This window comes from Gambusia affinis, linkage group LG13 (genome assembly GCF_019740435.1).
Source record: "Gambusia affinis linkage group LG13, SWU_Gaff_1.0, whole genome shotgun sequence".
NCBI classification, from domain to species: Eukaryota; Metazoa; Chordata; class Actinopteri; order Cyprinodontiformes; family Poeciliidae; genus Gambusia; species Gambusia affinis.
This window is the reverse complement of record NC_057880.1, coordinates 16471630-16491328: the sequence shown is the minus strand read 5'-3', so window position 1 is coordinate 16491328 and position 19699 is coordinate 16471630. Positions and strand designations below refer to the sequence as shown.

Genomic DNA, 19699 nt, shown 5'->3' with positions numbered 1-19699 from the left:
ACAGGTTAATATTAAGAACATTTCACTTAAGAGCCTCTGCAGTGCCTGTAATATATTTTTGAACTGCACATACTGTAGATGTCATGTTGTATTTGGGGGTCATAAGTCACTGCAGCAACATGATTAATGGCTGATCTTGTTTATATAAATCACAGTTTAAGCACAGTATTCATCACCTTCTGTTTTCTCTTCTTCACCCATCATTAGTGAGCAGGCTCCCTTGAGTTATTGTACAGTGCAATCAGCACATTGTAGCAGTTTCCTCAGTCAGCACAATGTTGAATGTTGATGTTTCAGCTTTTGCTGTGTTTGTTTCAGTTTTTGTTGTTGATGCTTTTAGAAATTCAATCTTTGCTGAATGAAGTTGTTAAAAACAACAGTGGTAATGTCTGTTTTTGTCACAGAGTGTCCATTTATATTTCATTTTATTTTATTGAATAACTTTCTTGCCTGTGTACCCTTTTCCACTGAATGTGTGCGCCATTTATGAGTCAATTATAAACCTGGTTCTTTGCACTGTAAGTCAACAAGTACACATTGTTTTATGGTTTATAAGATTTGTTTATAAGAAGCAGAATGGAGAGAACTGCAGACAGTCAAGCTTGATTATTCACTCTAGCAAAGTAGTTTAAAAAAATATAATCAGATTGTTTGCTTTACTTTTTTTTTTCTTTTTATGAGCAGTAATATGCAAGAAATTAGTTAGGGTTTACAAATGTCATCTCCCACAAACTTTTTTAAGTGAAATGAACATTCCCTTATTGGATACATGCCATTTAGTATACTTATATTATTGCATTGACTCAGAACTGTTCTGTAGTGAGCACTTTAAATTGTGATCTTAATTCTACAGCTAATGTAAACAAATTTTTATTAGTTTAACATCCCTGAATAATTGAACGTGCTCTGTGAGCTTCTTAGATGTACATTTTTTTGCTTATTTGCTTTCTTTCCATTTAGAGGTTTACACAAATATTGGTATCCTTTTTAAGCGGTTTGTGAAAGGTAACAGGTTAATTTACCACATTTTACTTAAATGGAAGGTCTTTTAAGCTGCACCTCAAGCATGCTGTTGCCTTTTGTGACATTAGAGGAAAATAATAAGACATCAGGCAAGATATAAGAGAAGAAAATTTTGGACCTCAATTATTTTTTCTTTCCTCAGGCAAAATTTCTAGATGCCTGAAGCTAAACAGTTATGTGCAAGAATAGGTTCCATGAGAATGTCCTTCCTTTACATCTTTCAGCAGACTGATTCTTTAAATACAGTATCTTCTTCAATAAAGACCTTGAATTATAAATACATGACCTGTGGTGTGATGAAGCTAAAGTTGAATTGTTTGGTTATAATGACCATTGGAAGAAGGTAAAGCTTCAAAGCCAGTGAACATCATCTCAGTGTACCTTTGTGACTTAATGACGGCAAAGTTAAGCTTTTGGATTGGTCATTGCAAATTTGTGATTAGAACTGGAAAGATGTGAGAGAGCGAGGCAGCCTACAAGCCCGACTCCATTACACCAGTTCTGTTAGGAGGACTGGGGCAGAATTCGAGCAAAGCAAACTATTGTGAGATGTTTGTAGAATGTATGTACACACTGGATTATGAGGAAAGCTTAAACATTTCTCTGAAAGACTATCTTGCTCATTATTCTTGCATTTAGCAAATAAAAATATGCGTAATTTGAACTGACTTAACACATGAAAGGCTTAATTTGATTCCTTGTTTGTTTTTATACAATATATGTTAAAAACCTAGTTTCAGCTGAGCATATCAATTAGGAAAGCATCAATTTTGAAATAAAAATCTGACAGAGACTAGGATGAAGTGTCCATACCTAATTCTGCCCACTCAAAAATCAGACAAGCATTGGTATATTGAATAAATCAATAATGCCTGCATAAATTATGAAGCCATTTAAACCTTAGCACCCTTAAAAACGATTTTTTTTCTGATTTATGTGAAGCTGCTGACTGGAGCAGTAAAGTGCAAGGGTCTTTAACGGTGATTTTTAACTTAAATCATTGATGAGCCTCTCTTTTTTAGGTATAGAGTGCAGTCTGTTCTTAAGTTAAAATTGTATAAGGGGTACTGTTCTGAGGTGCTGGTTACAGGGAGTGTCATGTAAATCCTGCAGAAGTTTCTTATTAGTCGAAGCAAGGCCTGTTAAACTTCAAGTTCTTTGTCTGAATGTTTTGAGTTATACTATAACAGCAAACCTCCTCTGCAAATCTGGTATTTCTACTTTGGCAAAGTAGCCGCAAAGCTGCACATGTGAGCATAAAATCTCCCGTTTGCTTGGATATTGTTTGTGACATCTGTAATCTTTTATTTAAGTAAGGTTTTCTCTACTTTTTTTTTTTTTTTTTTTTTTTTTTACTTTGAATTTGAATCTCTTTGGTAGCATTTTTCTTTATTCAGGATGTTTTAGACTAAAATATCCATTTGATTTTTAATATAGCAAATGTGCATGCTACAATGCCAGTTTGTTCCCGTAATATCTGAACACAATCCTTTGCATAACCATCCACAAACAGTAAACTGCAATATATTACAATGAGCATGTGTTCATAGTCTTAATTAAACATTTGTCCAGGATTTAAATTGAGTATAAACTGTTGTTATTGTTGAGATGTTTTTTTTTTTTTTTACTTCTAAAATGCCTGTGTCTTTTGACTTCAAAGTTTTATTAGACAAGCCAAGTAAAGCCCAAAGACATTTAGAGTCATCAAAAATGGATAAAAGCAGAATGTGCTTTCACAGGCTGGTGCGACTGAATATCTGGGTTGTTTGTGTACTAAATAACTTAAATGTGTAATTTAAACATTAGGGTTTTTAAAGATACGTTTTCTTTCTGCTTATCAAGAAATCTAGCTCTCACCCCACCAACATATTAAACTTGCAAGGACTGAATAAATAGGAATAAATTTAGCCAAACAACCATCATAGCAAAAATATTGCTACAGATCTTTTTTCCGTCCTTAGAACATTCTGAGCTAATTTTGATATATATATATATATATATATATTAAAAAAAGCAAGAAATTCACTGTTCAGTGAGTTTGACTTGCTTTGGTGTAAAAAAACAGACTTTATTTGATGTTGCTCCATAGCAAGACTTTTATAATAAAGATAAACTATGAATAAAGGGAGTTTGTATAGAGGCAAAACATGAGTTCAATAAGAGAGTTGACGAATCAAGAAGTCTTTTATCCTTTGGAGTGTAACATGCTCATGTTTACTGTTCCGCCAGGCTGTGTGATCACTTCATATCAACGGTTACTAAAGAGATCATAGAGGAAATGCATATCTTGCTGTTAACGCAGTTTTATCTGGACAGAATGCTCTTTGTAAGACACAGGAATCCACATAGTAATAACCTCTTTTTATTAACTGATTGAATTTGTTGTATTTTATGAATGGCAGTTTGAGTTTGCTGACTCATTTTACGGAAAAATTAAAGAAAATGAAGGTGAAGAATTAACACCAGAACTGTGTAGATCAAAGTTAATCTTTTTCACAACGGTTTTGCTTTTGATATTATTAAACAATTTGTAATTGTTTAATTTATACATGATTTAAATATAAACATTTTTGGACCCTTCCCCACTTTTTACTTTTTCTTTTGATGAAGAAATAGAAGAAAAAAAACAAAACAAAAAAAAAAAACACCCACTTTGATTTAAGTTTGAAGTGTTGGTCCATCATATAAAATTATCAGGTAAATATATTCAAACTTGTTTTTGAAACATGACAAAGTAAAATGTCACAGAGGTGTGAATACTTTTTAAAGGCACTGTAGTTGCAAAGAAGGACATAGTCTGCATTTATCTCCCATTGGCAAACTAAGAAAACTGAGAACTTAACCAAGGTTAATTTACATTATTGGTTATGGTTATGGTTGTTTAATTTTAAAAAGCTTAACATACCTAGAAAATTGGTTTGAGCCCAGATGTCACAAAATAATTAAAGCTATTTCCTCTTAATAGAACATAAATAGTCCATAATCCTCACTGCCCTTGAGCTCGGTTGTTGCTGTTTTGAATAGACAGCATATGGTTTGGCTTTGTTAGACTACTAAGACACACTCTTTTTTTTTTTCCAGGGTTACGGTGTGAAGTGAACATCAATGAGTGTCTTTCTAGCCCATGCCAAAATGGTGGAAGATGTATTGATGGGCCTAATCAATATCACTGCTGGTGTCCTGATGGCCTCATTGGGCTCCACTGTGAGTCCAACGTTGATGAATGCATGTCAGCACCTTGTCTTCATGGAAGGTGCAAACTTTTCACTGTCTTTCAAAAAAGAATGAAAAACATTGCGAGCAAAAGAGGAAACGTTTCATAATTAATGAGCTAATGTGATGCATGGCATCCTCTTGTGGTGCTTAAATTGTGACCCTTAACTTAGCTAAAGAAAAACTACTACATTCAAAACACTATATATTCCTTGTATAAGAATTATCCATAACTATCCAGAAATAAAACTTGAATGAAAAAGATGGCACTCAGTTTTTTTTATGTCTCACTACAGGACCCAGTTTTGACCTTGTCTGTTTTCCTCTCTCAGCTGCAAAGATGGAATAAATTCATACACCTGCTTTTGTGAAACGGGCTGGATCGGCAGCAGATGTGAAACAAACATTGATGTGAGTTTCGCTTAATTAATAAACCTGCTGGGAGTTCTGCAGAAAATGCCAGGAGAATTGTGTAGTCTTTCTATGGCCTTTGGTATCATTACCTCTATTGACTTTTGTGCAAGATAAGTCAATTGCACTACCAGGATCATGTAAACATTGTACAAATACCTGATTAAAAGGAATTGCTTAGTTTAATGCCTAATTGATTTAGACCAAAGCACTCTGCTGGACTCTAGAGATAAAACATAGAATTGCTTGCAGGCGTTTTGTAATTTTTATGCATAAACTGATGATTTTCATATTAGCTATTGAAAGATTAATTTATTGGGTGTTTCTTACCTCACTTTAAAATATAAAATAGTACAAAATCTTCAACATTGTAGCTATTTTTGACCAGGTGCTTCTCGTTTCAACCTTTTATATCTTTCAGGACTGTGCCCTCAAGCCCTGTTTGAATGGAGGCTCATGTGTAGATCTCATTGATAAATATGCATGCTTCTGTCTGGATGGGTTCACAGGAAAGACTTGTGAAAATGACATAGATGTTTGCAGAGACACCGCTTTAAATGTCCCACTATGCTTCAATGGAGCCACTTGCCTTGATGGTGAAGGATCAAATTTCACTTGCATGTAAGTTTCCACAGAATCTGTTCTAATGATCATCAAATATTCTACATTGATGGACAAGGAAGAATATAGTTCAAAGGACATTTTGCTGAATATTTTTTGCAAATATCTGTTGGCCTAATACATCTCAGTAGTTATAAGAAACTACAAAACATGACTAGTTCTGATTTTTAGGAATATTTGCAATGGACTAGCCTAAAATAAATTCTCAGTTGTTACCGGCAAGCTTACCTGCTAGCTGGCTCTAGCAGGTAAGCTAAAGCCAGCAAATCTAAACAAATCTAAAACATACCCAGAACAGCAGTGTGCTGTTCTGGGTATGTTTTAGATTTGTTGCCATGGGGAGCTTTGGGTAGTTTGGTTGTTGAGTCAAAGCCATTTGTTGAATATCAAAACGTTTGACAAGAAAACAGATAGTTAAATGTCCAGATTTTGCTCTTCTAAAATTTACTAACGCTGTAAGCCATTTTAGAAATGTCTGTAAACTTTCTGTTTTTTGTATCAACATAACTTATTTATTTACTAAGTAAAGTAAAAATGTGGGTGTTCTGGAGAGTAGGTTCTGTTTATATGACAAAAAGCTACTCAAAAAGTGTAAAAGAATTTCCCTTCAATTTATTCTGTTGCAGAATAAGGTTATTCTGCAACAAGCAATAATTGGTTCAAAATTGTATTTCTGATTTTAAGCTCTGTTGGTGGCAGACTCAGTTAGGTTCTTAACATAAAATGGTTTTTATCCATATAAATTGCCTTGTGTTACTTTTTCTTGTTTTATCAAGTTAATCTTCGTTTTGGCACCTGTAGAATTCCTGTAGTTTCCAAAGTTGTTTTATTTTGCAAACACATTGACTTTGGAAGACTAAGTCTTAAAGTAGCCAGGAAACGGGTAACATTTTTAACCAACCTCTTAAAGCATTTCTTCATTTTGCAACCAGCTTTAGTGGATTTACCATAATTTCTGGACTATGAGCTACTATTTATTTTCACGCTCTTTGGACACTGCTTTAATAGAAAGATTTTACCAGGCCGTGCCGTGGTGGCATAGGGGACAGCGCGACCCACATTTCAATCTGGATAGACTCACACAGAGAAAGAGAAGCACTTAGAAGATTTAATGATACAGAAACTTTGGCGCTCGAACCCGGCGGAAGACTTGTGAGCTGAGGATCACCAGGCAGGTGATCGGTCCAGGTTTAGCTCAGGGTAGTCTTCCCCCCGGCCCGAATACTGGTGGTGGAACGGAGCCTTGAACGAAGGAGCAGAGAGGGAGCTAGGAAGATGTCCCTGGGATGATGGTGGAGATGGGGAGGAGGTGGGTCAAAGCACGGCTGATGAGCGAGAAGATCCAGGGAGGATTGTCCTTTGAAGGGATCCGTGTCCTGATTGGCTGCGGCGGGAGCGTGATGAATGTCTGATGTGTGACGGCTGTGTTTTGTCTCCCAGCTTGAATTTTCGCCTATAGGCTTCATTTGGAGGCCTTGAGTCCTCGACGCGGCCGTCGCGGGTTCGATTCCCAGACCCGGCAACATTTGCCATATGTCTTCCCCCCTTTCCTGTCAGCCTACTTTCATGTAAGGGACACTAAAGCCCACAAAAGACCCCCTGTAGGGGAGAAAAAAAAACGACAAAGCTTTTACCAACAGGTTTCAAAGGGCTCAACTTCTGCGTGGTGAAGAGAACGGCATAAAATGAGGCGAAAGTGTTTTTGAGGAAGACAAGAAAAAAGGCACTGAAGTGTGAGGCCATGGAGCATATTGTTCGAGGGCACACACAAAAACCATCCACGCACCTGACCCACATTCATTAACATAACCTCATCCACAACACGCATCATGCGCATGGTGCACAAAAGCAGCACAATGCACCTGACAAATATAGACCATATGTGTGTATATTGGATACACACATGGCACGCAGAAACAGCAACTTCACACTGCACACCTTACGCTCGATTCCTGACCTACACAAATAGACCAAGTGTGACGCGCATTGGGCACAAAAACGGCACATCTGATCCACACAAGGCCTAATGCATGCAATGTAATACAGGTACACACACTTATGTGTACATACCTATTTGTTACAAATTACCTTATTTCTGTACATTTGGCAAGCCATTCCACCACATTTAATGGTTTTAAAGACTATTTACTCATTTTTGGTTAGCTTCATTGCCAAATTTTGCTTATGGAAAAAATAAACAATAGATTTGTTGTGTTTAGGATGTATGTGTGCCCACACAGTTGCACACAGTACAGGATGTTTTGACGAAAAGAAGAAAAAAAAAAAAACATAAGAAAATTTCACAGTTTTGTTAATAATGAAAGAGAAAAAATAATTATAATAAAATAGTTTGACAAAAATCTCAAAGGAAAACTTCAAGGTATGCACAATATAGACATGTGCAATTTACAGTATATACAAATGCAACCTATGAATATGCCCTATTTATGTTTTTTTTTGTTTGTTTTTGTTTTTTCTTTTAAAGTTAGTTTGTTTGTAGCTTTTATTCAGGTGCACTCAAGTCCATAAATTAGATTATAAATCAAATCAGCCAGTGTCACATTTGCAAGTACCCTAAAGAATGTTCTAAGTAGTATTTCTTTAGAAAACAATCAGTCAGAACTGTAAATTTTGAAGTTAAAAATGTGAACAAAAATATCAATAAGATGTTCTTAGACCAAGCTGAACAAAGGAAATTGCAAATACCCTGGTAAACCAATGTACAGTCCCATTACTCAAAATTCTCATTACAGCCCACGTCTTAATTTTTTTCAAAGTTGAAATCGTTGTCGGTGACACACAGTTCCAATTAAAAATGCATCCGGTGTAATAATAATTGTGCTTCGGTACATCTGTGCACATGCATCAGTCCTCCAGGTTGTTTGCAAGTGAATCATTACTTTTTAATTGCCACCATGCTATGTCTTGAGTGATGAAGTGTATCTAGATACAAGATAAATGCAGGCAGAGTATCCCAATTTGACACAGCAGATCCCTGGTTGCTGTACAGTTAATTACTTTGCCTAACCTTGTGCTGTTGTACTGGTATATGCTTGATGTCATGATTTATATGACTATGAGTACTGCGACTCCAAATAGGTTGCTGCTGTTTACAGTGTTAAGTGATGATATAGTGGACTGCCTTACCAGTATGTTTCAAATTATCCCCTGCTCATTTAGTGCTTGTTTCTGTAGATTAGACTACACGGATGCATTATGTGCTGTTGTTATTTCACTTGAATGAAGAGGAGCTGGAAAGAGCAAAAGACTAAAATCATTTGACAATATTAAATAGAAAATAGAAAAGCTTAATCTCAATCTACTCAAGGAATGTCTGATTTAACACAGTCTCTTCAAAAAGATGATCTGTCAGATGGTAATTTTATGGGTATAGATTATAAAACATTTATTCCCAGTTTTAGATATTGTATTTGATATCTTTCAGATTTGACTTTATAAGGGCTGTAAAATTACCTAAATGAGGCTGTAGGTCCCATAAACCCAAAAAGACTTTATAATTTTCCTTTTCACTTTCTATTTTGACCTTCTGGAATCGTTCTTATTGTCTAGCATTTGTGTTGTTCCCAGTTGAAAATTTCCCAGGGAGGTCCAAGCCTTAGATTTTTGCCCTTCCTGCCCTCAAATTTGTGGTAGCTTTGATGTGTAATTAGGCCCGCTGTCCATCTGGAAAATCTCAGTTCTTCACCAGTGCATAAAGACACAGTGGGATTTCAGAATTAAATGCTCCTTTTATTTTCCCAGTGAGTCAGTTATGTTTCTATATCTTTTTCATTTCTTCAAATAACTCTGATAATACACGTTGTTAGTATTCAAACAATGAATATTCTTTAGAACAGTATATTTCAAAATCATCTTGTGATTTACATTTCAAAATCTGCAGCCTACTTGGTAGTGAAGATACAATTTCACAGCTGCAGTCATTACTTTGTCCATGTTTTATGGATGCAGAGAATAACTTATTATACCAGACATCTCTGCTGGGCTCTTTTTGACTGTGAAATCTTGTCTAGCATGCACTTTCATCTGGTTTGTTCTTAATGTTAGAAAGCAATAAAAAAAGAATAATTGGTTTCTAATATTTTCTTGACAAATGCAGTTAAAGGAAATAGCCAGAGGTGCACTTCCTTTAAAAATACTGGACTGTTATTATAAATTAGCTGGACACCAAAAAAATCAGCAAAATAAGACATTTTTAAATCGCTTGCTAAACAGTATGTGTTTTGCATAGTAAACATCTGAGTCACCGATGTCACAGCAAGTCAAATGGACAGACACCAGATGGAGAAAATAATCATAAACATGCCCCTTCATGGATTTCTACTTAATTTGCTAGCTTTACTAAACACAAAGTTGGGTGAGCAATAGGATTTCAGGATAGATTGTAAAGCAATTTCTGACAGTCAGTTGGGCTTTTTTTTCCAGTAGAAATACAACTCAGTATTCCATTACGATTGAACTATAGTAAGACTTTATTGGTACGAAAGCCATCAAACATCCTGATTTTGCAGCTCTTATTTGGGACTTAATGCAGCTCATTTTTGAGTGATATTTTGAACAAAACTTGTTTTGTTTCACATCCCAAAAATACAAAGTGGCTGTGCTGTCACGGGAGAGACCTATGAAGACTTCCCAAGAGTTCTGCTCTGGTGTTCTTGTGATTATTAACCCAGATCCACCATCCTGCATGTTTTAGATGTCTGCCTGCTCAAGCACAAGTGATTCAAATGATTGCATTGCCTTCTTAGCATGCCTCCTATTATGGCAGAATTGGTTAACCAGCTTTTAATTTCAGTTAGGTGTGAAATAGCAGGGTAACACTTAAAATATGCATTACGGTGGACCTTGAGAACCAGGGTTGGGGACTTTTACTCTAGTGGACACCTCATATGCCACCAACTCCAGTTTAAATAGGATTTGTTATCAAATAAGGAAGTGGAATTCACCCATTTCCAAATTTTGCTTTCATTTTATGGGCTAATTTCTAATACCTTTGAACATGTAGTTTCATATTGTACTTTTAAAACACTTAATTTTTATTATGTATTCAATCCAACTCCTCCAGATGCCTCTTCTCCTCAGGTCCCTGAGCAACATAATGACAATGTTCCCTCCATGTTTCTGAAGATTTTCTGCCCTGGTGACTGTCCCCTGCAGCTTCATTTGATTTTTAATTTCATTTCATTTACATTATATACAAGACATTGTTATTAATCCAAAGACATAAAGAGCTGAGTCTTGGGACTTTTTACAGAGACTGCTACTCGTAGTGCCGTATTAATAAATGAGATATTGTAAATATAGTTCTGATGCTAAATAGAGCAAACTTTTACCACTTTTGTTTTATGCTATGTTGTCATCCGCTTTGTCCCCAACCTCCAAAATTATTTTTGATCTATGCTCATTAAATGCTTTATCTTAAAAAGAACTGATGAATAAAATAGATGAAATAACTTTTTTTTTTTAATATATATTTGTTGCAAAACTTAGCAGTTCTTGGACACAGCTTGTCAGATCTACAAAAATGAAGTGACAGCACAGTGAGACTGCCTAATAGTTTTCCAAACATCATGTTTTTTTAGCTGTCCACCAGGTTTCATGGGGGATTTCTGTGAAGTGGATGTTAACGAATGTTGCTCAGCACCATGCCAGAACAGCGCTGTTTGCCAAGATCTTATTAATAGCTACGTCTGCCACTGCAGGTCAGGTGAGTCATTCTGATATCCTGTGATTTTTCTCGGTTTGCCTCGAAATAAGGCAGCAGGGGTTTTTTTCACCTCTTTGTAGATCTTTTACAGGCAGCATTTCCAGCTTATGTATGTGGATACTAAAACATAACTTAAATAGCAACATGTTTTTCTAAGTCAACAGGAACATCTTAGTCTCTATCATGTCCCAGATGTGGAAGAATAGTTTATCAGCTCTAGTTTCTTGAAGATCATCCTGTGAGAAAGGCCACTCAGAGGTGACTGTGATACCTGCATAGTTCACCTTCCCTAAAGAGTGAAATTTCCTGTCATACAGTTCAAAAAAAAAAAAAAAGACAGTGATTAAAGAACGAAATGACCTTAACTTGTTGAAATGGATGTGACATCTTACTCTTTAGTGAAAGCCTTTTCTTGTCCCTGTTTGTGTGTGCGTGAACCCAGAAAGAAGCAAATCAATGTAAGCGAATCTGATTGATATTCACTTCAGAGGGTGGAAGTGAGAGAGCCCAAGCTCACTACGGCACTCTGTGGGCTTTTGTTCCTGGCAGGTTGGACAGGCCTTCACTGTGAGGAGGACATTAATGAGTGCCTTCCACAGCCCTGCAACCAGGGGATATGCATCCAGAATGATCCAGGCTATGGCTACACCTGTTTCTGTCGTCCTGGATTTGTGGTGAGGCTCCACCACTTTACACTCCCACTCCTCTTTTTTTAAACTAAACTTACTTTTATTAAACTGGTTGCTCTCAAGAAGTAACGTTTGAATAATTTCTTGACAATAAAATAACTTGTGATTAGTCATTCTAGTTAGTAATAAAAAAAAATAAAAAAAACACTATCAAGTAAAATCTAACTAAATAGGGGAAAATTATGTAATTACATGACAAACTAATCATGATCTTTTTTTTTTTTTTGCTGTTGGGTATCATCTTTAATAATATGGTTTTTAAATCTAAAATCTACAAACTACTTTGACGATTCAAACTATGAACACCACATCTCATTTAGCATTTCAACGCAGAGTTGCATGACACATCTCAAGACTGTCTAATTTATGTACACAGGGGAGGAACTGTGAGCACAACTATGATGACTGCCTGCTTAATCCATGTCCAGAAGCGTTTTCCTGTGTAGATGGCATAAACAAGGTCAGCTGCCTGCCTCCCAATACGAATGCTGTTCCCTTGGTGACGCCAAGCGAGAACATCACTAGCTGCTACACACCCAGGGATCTAGTGCCGGCTCTAAGCCCAATACCAACAGCTGAACCATCCACAGGTATGGACCATGTTGTGTACTTAGAAAAAATGTTTGTGGTAAAATATCAATGTGTCAGTATTGCTTGTAGTATTATCCCACTTTATGATTCCTGAGCAGATTTCACATTCTACATTTGAACAGTTTATCTAGAAAATGTAAATGACATTTGACATGAAAATATTTGACAAATAGTCCAAAACGACAAAAAAATAAATTTTTATGTAGTAATTAAGAACACTTCTTGTTTACTTCCTATGTTCCATTTGTTCTGCTACATTCACTAAAATTTAAATATCGTCTGAGCTCCTTGTGTCAATAAAACATTGTAATGGAAAGAGTCACAGTCCACAGAGAAAGGAGTGCTGTAGTGTTTGCAAATGCACGCAATGACCAAAATCTACAATCTTAAGCGACATGTCTTGTGTTGTGACACAACTAAAATTTTAGCTATCTTGACATAATTATTATCTCAAGACCATAAAAAACTGTAGGCAGACCTGTTGAGGTGTTTTCATGCAAGTTGTCTGCAATCCTGACTCATTTACATCAATTATGTGTGGAGGAATGGGACAAAAATCCAACAGATGATAATAACAACCTTTATGTTTCATTTCAATCATTCACATATAGTCAAATTTAGCCCTTTGTGTTATGTTGTATTATGGAAATATGGAAATACATTTATCAATTGTTAGTCGAATGATAAGATCAATTAACTTTAGATTAACTCATTTATCATTAACTTTGGGGGTTAGCATTGCTCTTGCTAGCCCTAAAAACTGAGATGGTTATGCATTTCAAGAACTTTAAATGTTTTCATATTACACAGAATTATTTAAACTTTTTTTTTTTTTTTTACATGTTTCATCAGTTTATTTTGATCAATTCTTTTGTGGCCAAGATAAATTTTCATTTCAAGATGGAAATACAAAGTGATTTGGTATTGAAGTACTAAATTTGCACCTCCAAAGATTCTGTCATATGGGAACCATGCTTCTCTTTCTAAATGTATAAACTCTGAATGTGGTAAAGTAATGAGGCCAATTACAGGAACTTGGTTTTGAATTAAAAATCCATAGTTACCATGTCCTTCAGAGCAAACACAGCTACACAGGTTTTTGCTAGCTTTGAATGAGAGAAAACAATCCGAGTCCTACCCTAAATAGAATTTTTAGGGAGCCTTTTGAAAATAACAACTTATGATTTATAAGCTCTGATTCAGAGATTGTCATAGGAGCTCCGTGCAGCTGTGCTGACATTCTGTGCAAATATATCTTTGTGCTTTCTACTAAATTGTGTTGCCTATATCTATTTGAGGAAAAAATGGGATTCCAAAGAGTAATATAGCTGATCAGTATTTGGTCTTACATCCTTAAAATCTCAAATGACTGATGCTGAACATAATTTGTTACACATTATTGGGATTGGATGCAGTCATCTGTGTAACAGGAGGAATTCAGGAGTGCAGGACAGACTGTTACTCTGTGACAGATGAGGTCTGTCTACCTTTGAAAGTGTGCGGAGAACTGTAAAACAGACCTACTGAACACAGACAAGCTTGAGCCAATTTATTGCGACACTCTGAAAATCAGTGTGGGCCAAATGTAATTGAGTCCTCCACACAGCACCTGATGCAGCTCTTAGTCAGCACACTGTTTAAGAAAGGGTTAAAGGTACACAAAAAATGTTGTTATAGGAAACAAACCCGAGCATCTGCACACTGAAACATCCTTTTACTCTTCTACACATAAGTGCATAATCAAAGTAAATAAGTTTTAAAGTAAGTGGAGCCAGAAACTCACAAGTTTATTAAAGTAGGTCACCATCTAAACACATGCAGTGCCCTTGGTGCTGCTTGAAATAGACTCAGTGCTCCTTTAAACCACAGACTGCTCCACAATCTCTGAAATATATATATATATATCAAGTTAAAGTGAAGTCAAAACATAAGATCGGTGTATGCACAGTACATTGACAACATACGATTCTTTTCTTTTATTCTAATGTGAAAAGAATATTCGGAACTGCTTCGAAATAAACCTTAAGGTTTAAATCAGTTATTTTCTGCTCTGTACATATAGAGCTGGGCTACACAGTATAGAACCTTTACTATGTAATGTGAAAGCTGATGAGAATCTGAAATTGGGATGGAAGGAGGCTTACTTCTGCTAAGCTATGATTTGGTTGACTTTCCTTCAAGTGATCACCATGACACAGGTGATGCTGTTATCTTTTGCAGCCATGTGTTGTGGAAATCAAATTACCCCCTTGGAGCTGCACAAAATCACCAAGATGAGTAAGATGTTTGTCATCTTTAACATTCAGCACCTCTTACTCCAGTTCCACTATTAATCTTAATTCCCACATCTGTGATTTTGTTTTGGTGCTCTTGATTATGTTTTTTGTAACACACTTTGCCTGTATTTAGATACTGATTCCTTGTAAGTTTTCTGATTGATTTGGTGAATTAATATTGCTGTCATGAAGACTTTCTCTGATTAGAAATTTATAAATAATGATAAGAACAAATGTTTTTAAAAAATTTGACATTTAAGGCTTATTTTATACATTCTCCTGTTAGAAGTATTTCCTCTTTTCTTCCATTGTAGCTGTTGTATCAGTCATTTATTTAAAAAAAATCTAAATATTACAACAGGAATGTATTGAACCAATTTATGTTTTTTGTTTCAAATATTTTGGAGATATTGAATAAGTCCATAAATGTACTGTGAAGTGAAATTACACACATAATAAGTACTGAGCATTCTTATTGTACTAGTCTTATGGATCACTTGGATGCGATTCTGACCCATTTTTTCCCACCTACTGTCTTAAAGGTTCTGTTGGCCTCTTCTCTGCATTATGATTATCAGTTATTTTCATTCTCAGGCTTTTGATTTCTATTTTACCAGCTTTATATTCTTTTGCTGAAACTAATTGGTTGTGTGTTTGGAATCATTGTCTTGCTTAAGAATCTATACTATTTCCAGATTGTTACCCTCAAGGTCAGATTAAATTTTTCCATTCATTATTCCTTCAATTATTTAAAGTCTGGAAATACCACACACTGAATAACAATCCCACATTGTAATGTTCTCATCTCTAAACTTCACTCTTACTTTGAGGTTTGAGGTGTTGCCTTAAAATACAGCCACAGGTGTCCCTCCAAGAAGAAAGCATCAAAACAAAAAAATGTCTAAAACCATTTTTTGTTTATTCTGTCACTGAACAAATGTGAAATATTTTTGATAATCCTAACTAACATAAGACAGGAAAAATTAAGTTTGATTTTAAGTCAACAATGGAAAATTGGTTTGTGTGATGAAGTGCATGCAGAAATCTGGTTGCAGCTTTAGATTTCTCACCAATTCCATCAGTACGTTTTGCAACACAATAAATGGCAAAGGTCCTGAGAGAGCACTTTACTTTTACCCATAATGATATGTTTGTTGTGTGATGCCTAGGTAGTGTTACGTCTTTTTATAGATTATCAATGCTATTAATTGATTATATTAATTGGCACGGAAACAAAGAAGAATTGCTTTCAAATTACTGACAAATTGTAGCTACTTTAACCGTTTGCTGTGCTTCTGTTCCTAATGTGTCCAATTCTTATTGAGTTTCTCCTTTCACTTTAGTACACACAACATCATTTGTGGAGTTTTTTTGTTTTAATTTAGTTGTATGTCATCTGGTGATGCTATCATGTCAATATGTACATTATGAATTACTGAAAAAAACATTGATCTGTTTAAGATTTGGGCTCATAGATATACCAGCGAAACCAGAAGAAGCCTATAATATATTTTGAATTGGATCTTTTATGTTCTATAGTAGAAGAAGGATATTCAGCAAAATCTTATCTATTATACGTTATTTCTCTGCCAATTTTGTAAGTACAGAATGACCTTTTGCCTTCTTTTGGGACTGTAAAATTGCTCGGGTCCAAGAATGGTCTTCTGCAGTATTTTATCTCTGTCCTGTGACAAGTTCAATCAGTCAGTCTATTACCTTACCCAATAAATCAGTGGCAAAGCAGAACTTACATCATGACTTCTTTTTTTTAAATAAATGGTACATTAAGTCCATATTAATTAAATTTCCCCATCAAAGTTCTGTCTCCCAATTAATTGATCCTTGGTTCACATTTCCTCATATATATTTTTCTAGTGGAACGTCTTCTACTTTAACCCTGGTGACATTCGCCTACAGTTTGTGCCGCAACACTGCGCTCCTTCTCTCCTTGTTCCATTAAATATGACTTATATCAGTTTTCTCACCTCTTTTATGATCATGTATCAGAACTGGCCCTAATTAAATCAGATCTGAAAGATTTATATCAAAGAATATCCTCAGTAGACAACATTTTCCCTTTATAGGAACTAGAAAAGCTTTTGAACAGATTAGAGGGTTGAAAAATTGCTTTGTCAGCATTATGTTAACGGTGAAAAAACAGATGTGGAGCATAGTGTGAAAGATTGTGCAGATTTACAATTTAGATAGGACGTGAAGAGTTACCTAAGGCATGTGCAAAAATCTGGAATGTGAATGCAATAGGTAATAGTAAAAACAGTAGACCTTTGAAGAAGAGACTGAAATCTACTGTTAATGAGGCATGATGCTGCTTCCTGGCAGCAACCTCCTAATGCATCAAAGACTACATCAGACTAAACAAGGCTTTAAAATTAATGAATGGCTTTGTCTCTGAGGGGTAATTTTCCATCATCAGCATTGGCAAACCCCATTGTCGGTAGCAAAGCAGAAGACAGTACGGCACTGCTTCCGCATCCATTTATCCTGATTAATTCATGCAACGCAGTAGGTCTGATCCTGATGATTCTCTCTTTTTGTTATCCCGGAATACTCCTCAGGGTTTGGGTAATATTGCTCCCTAGAGAGAATGTGGGTATTTAGGTTAGCTGGCTTTCCAAATTCCCTAAGGAGTTTCTGCTAGATCAAAAGAGGTATGGCTTATTAGAACTTGGCATTTGACTAGTATTGATAAGTTCACACTGAACAGCTGTATGGTTAATCACAGTATCAACTTAAAAAAAAACATGTTGCTAATTTCTCTAGTGATTTATTTTTTCTCTGAAAAGGAAACAAAGCAGAAGATTATTTCATTTGGGATTGCTTCATCCATTTAGCAGGCTCTGGGTTTTGACTTTTTTTTATATAGTTTGGTCTGCTGTTAAATTAGAAATATTGAGCATCAGTGATCTTAATGCAGGAGTCGTTTCGGTCTTTTAAGTTTTTTTCCATCACTAATGCCCAACTGTGTCCAAGGAAGAGAACCTTCAATCAAATACCCCATAATTGCCTAGTCTCATCCATGAAACATAGTATGTTTCATGGATACATACTCATGTATCATGTATTCATGGATTAGTAATAAGGTGAGGAATGTTGCATAGTACAACTTCCATGAATATCTTAATTTCAGTTCTGTATATAATTTTTATAACATAATAAAAGTGGGAAAGTACATCCATCTAGCTATTGTCCTCTTCTTTTCCGAGACTAGGTCACAGGGATAACAGTTCCAGGATGGAAATCCAAGCATCTTAGTGTCCATGGATATTCCACAGCTCATTTTGTTCAAATCCCAATGCGTCCGTAAGCCAAAAGGGATATATATATTCCCTCTGGGATTCACCTGGAAATTTATCCATCCGTCCATCCCTCCACCCATTCCTTTTTTTTTTTCTTTTTTTTCCCCACTTATCCTGGAGCACTAAGCATAGAGTTTCACACTTTCCTCTCTGCAGCCACTTGGGCCAGCTCCACTGGGGGCATCCCAAGGCGTTCCCAGGCCAGCCAAGAAACATAGTCCCTCCAGCATGTCCTGGGTCTCCCTTCTGGTCTCCTCCCAGTGGGACGTTTCCTGAACATCTCACCAGGGAGACATCCATTCTTTCAGTCATGGTCGATATCTCATAACCAGTTGTGAATCAAAATTGAATGACTTTAGACTCAGCTTGATGAAATTGAAAGACTTATGACTTGAATAGGACTTTTAGCACCAATGATATGACTTTACTTGAACTATTCAACTTGAAAATACTTGATAGTTTACACCAAACAGAAATGTGTTACAATACCTGGTGCGCAATTCAGCTCACTTGAGCGCCTCTGGCTATTTACCAGTATTTTGTCCTTCTGTTGCCACAACATGTACTGTCTGTAGACTTGCGTGAAAATACTTCAAAATTACTTGTGAATTTCAAAACAATGACATGACACCTTTTGTCACAAGTCAGTTTTTTTATCATTCTATAGATGTTTCTCTGTAGCATATGCTGACCTTACTGATGCTTTTTCCTTGAGAGGATCCATTGGGAAACCTAGCTGATCGCACTCTAAAGATTCATAAGGTAACATAGCTTATGTCTCCTTAACCTTTCCCACAGTCTAAGCTTTGTGTATTTATCTCTTTCCCAGATTCAAGCTACCTCCATTACTTTGGGAATTCATACCTTGAGTTTCAAGGTGTTGACCTTGGAACTCTCAACAACATTTATGTGAGATTTCAAACCACAGCATCTCAGGGAACTCTCCTATATGTCGACCAAGGACCCATTAATGGGGATTTCTTTTTCATGAAACTCTTTATCCAGGATGGGATCTTGCAGGTAAATTGTGCTTTTATAAAGATGTTCCAAGTTCTCACAATAGCTATCTGTTTGGTCATTTTGGCTTAAATATGCTTGTTTTTGTTTTAGAAAATTATTCTATAGTATCAAAATGAAAATATGAGAAATATTGGCACAAACTATTATCAAAATAGTAGGGCAAATAGAGTAGAACAATGTTGTTGTAGTATGTACCGTTCTTAGAGAGAGATCTAGTGCACTATAATTACAGTTGCTGGGGGTTTAGTGTGAAATGTGTTCTTAATGTGCAGTAAACTCTTTGGCACTGAGATTTAAAAAATCTTAGTGAAAAGAAGAACTTGAGACATTTATTGTGAACTGGCATTATACAGGTAATTGTATAATGAGGAAGAGGATTAGGGCCACCGAGAAAAAAAAAAGAAAAAAAAAGAATTCTGACTTTAATCTCAGAATTCTGACTTTAAATTCTGAGTTTGAAGTCAGAATTCTGAGATTAAAGTCAGAAAGTCTGAATTCTGAGTTTAAAGTCGGAATTCTGACTTTCTGACTTTAATCTCAGAATTCTGACTTTGAAGTCAGAATTCATTGTTCTTTTGTTTTTTTTGTTTTTCTTTGGTGGCCCTAACCCTCTTCCGTAGTATAATGCAGATTGAATTGAATTAATTTGACAGTTCCTAACTTTTTCAGAATATTTACTACTCTGGACAGCTTTTCAGAAGTTATTTTCTTGCATATGTTGATGCTGGCAATTCATTGTCCTACAGGCCACTGAAGTTGTCTTAATGCATCAGTACATACAATACACAAAAAACTTATCTAAAAATTAGTCTT

The 19699-nt window shown here is 35.7% G+C and overlaps 1 protein-coding gene across 1 annotated transcript in view; it reads left to right on the top strand.

The window, feature by feature from the left end:
- The window catches only part of eys (eyes shut homolog), a 173791-nt gene that overhangs the window by 84723 nt on the left and 69369 nt on the right, over nt 1–19699 (top strand). The window contains exons 29-35 of the mRNA XM_044136158.1: nt 4105–4276; nt 4569–4647; nt 5069–5268; nt 10869–10993; nt 11543–11667; nt 12059–12272; nt 18696–18886. Of these exons, the coding sequence (XP_043992093.1) occupies nt 4105–4276; nt 4569–4647; nt 5069–5268; nt 10869–10993; nt 11543–11667; nt 12059–12272; nt 18696–18886 (1106 nt within the window). The remainder of the gene's footprint in view (nt 1–4104; nt 4277–4568; nt 4648–5068; nt 5269–10868; nt 10994–11542; nt 11668–12058; nt 12273–18695; nt 18887–19699) is intronic.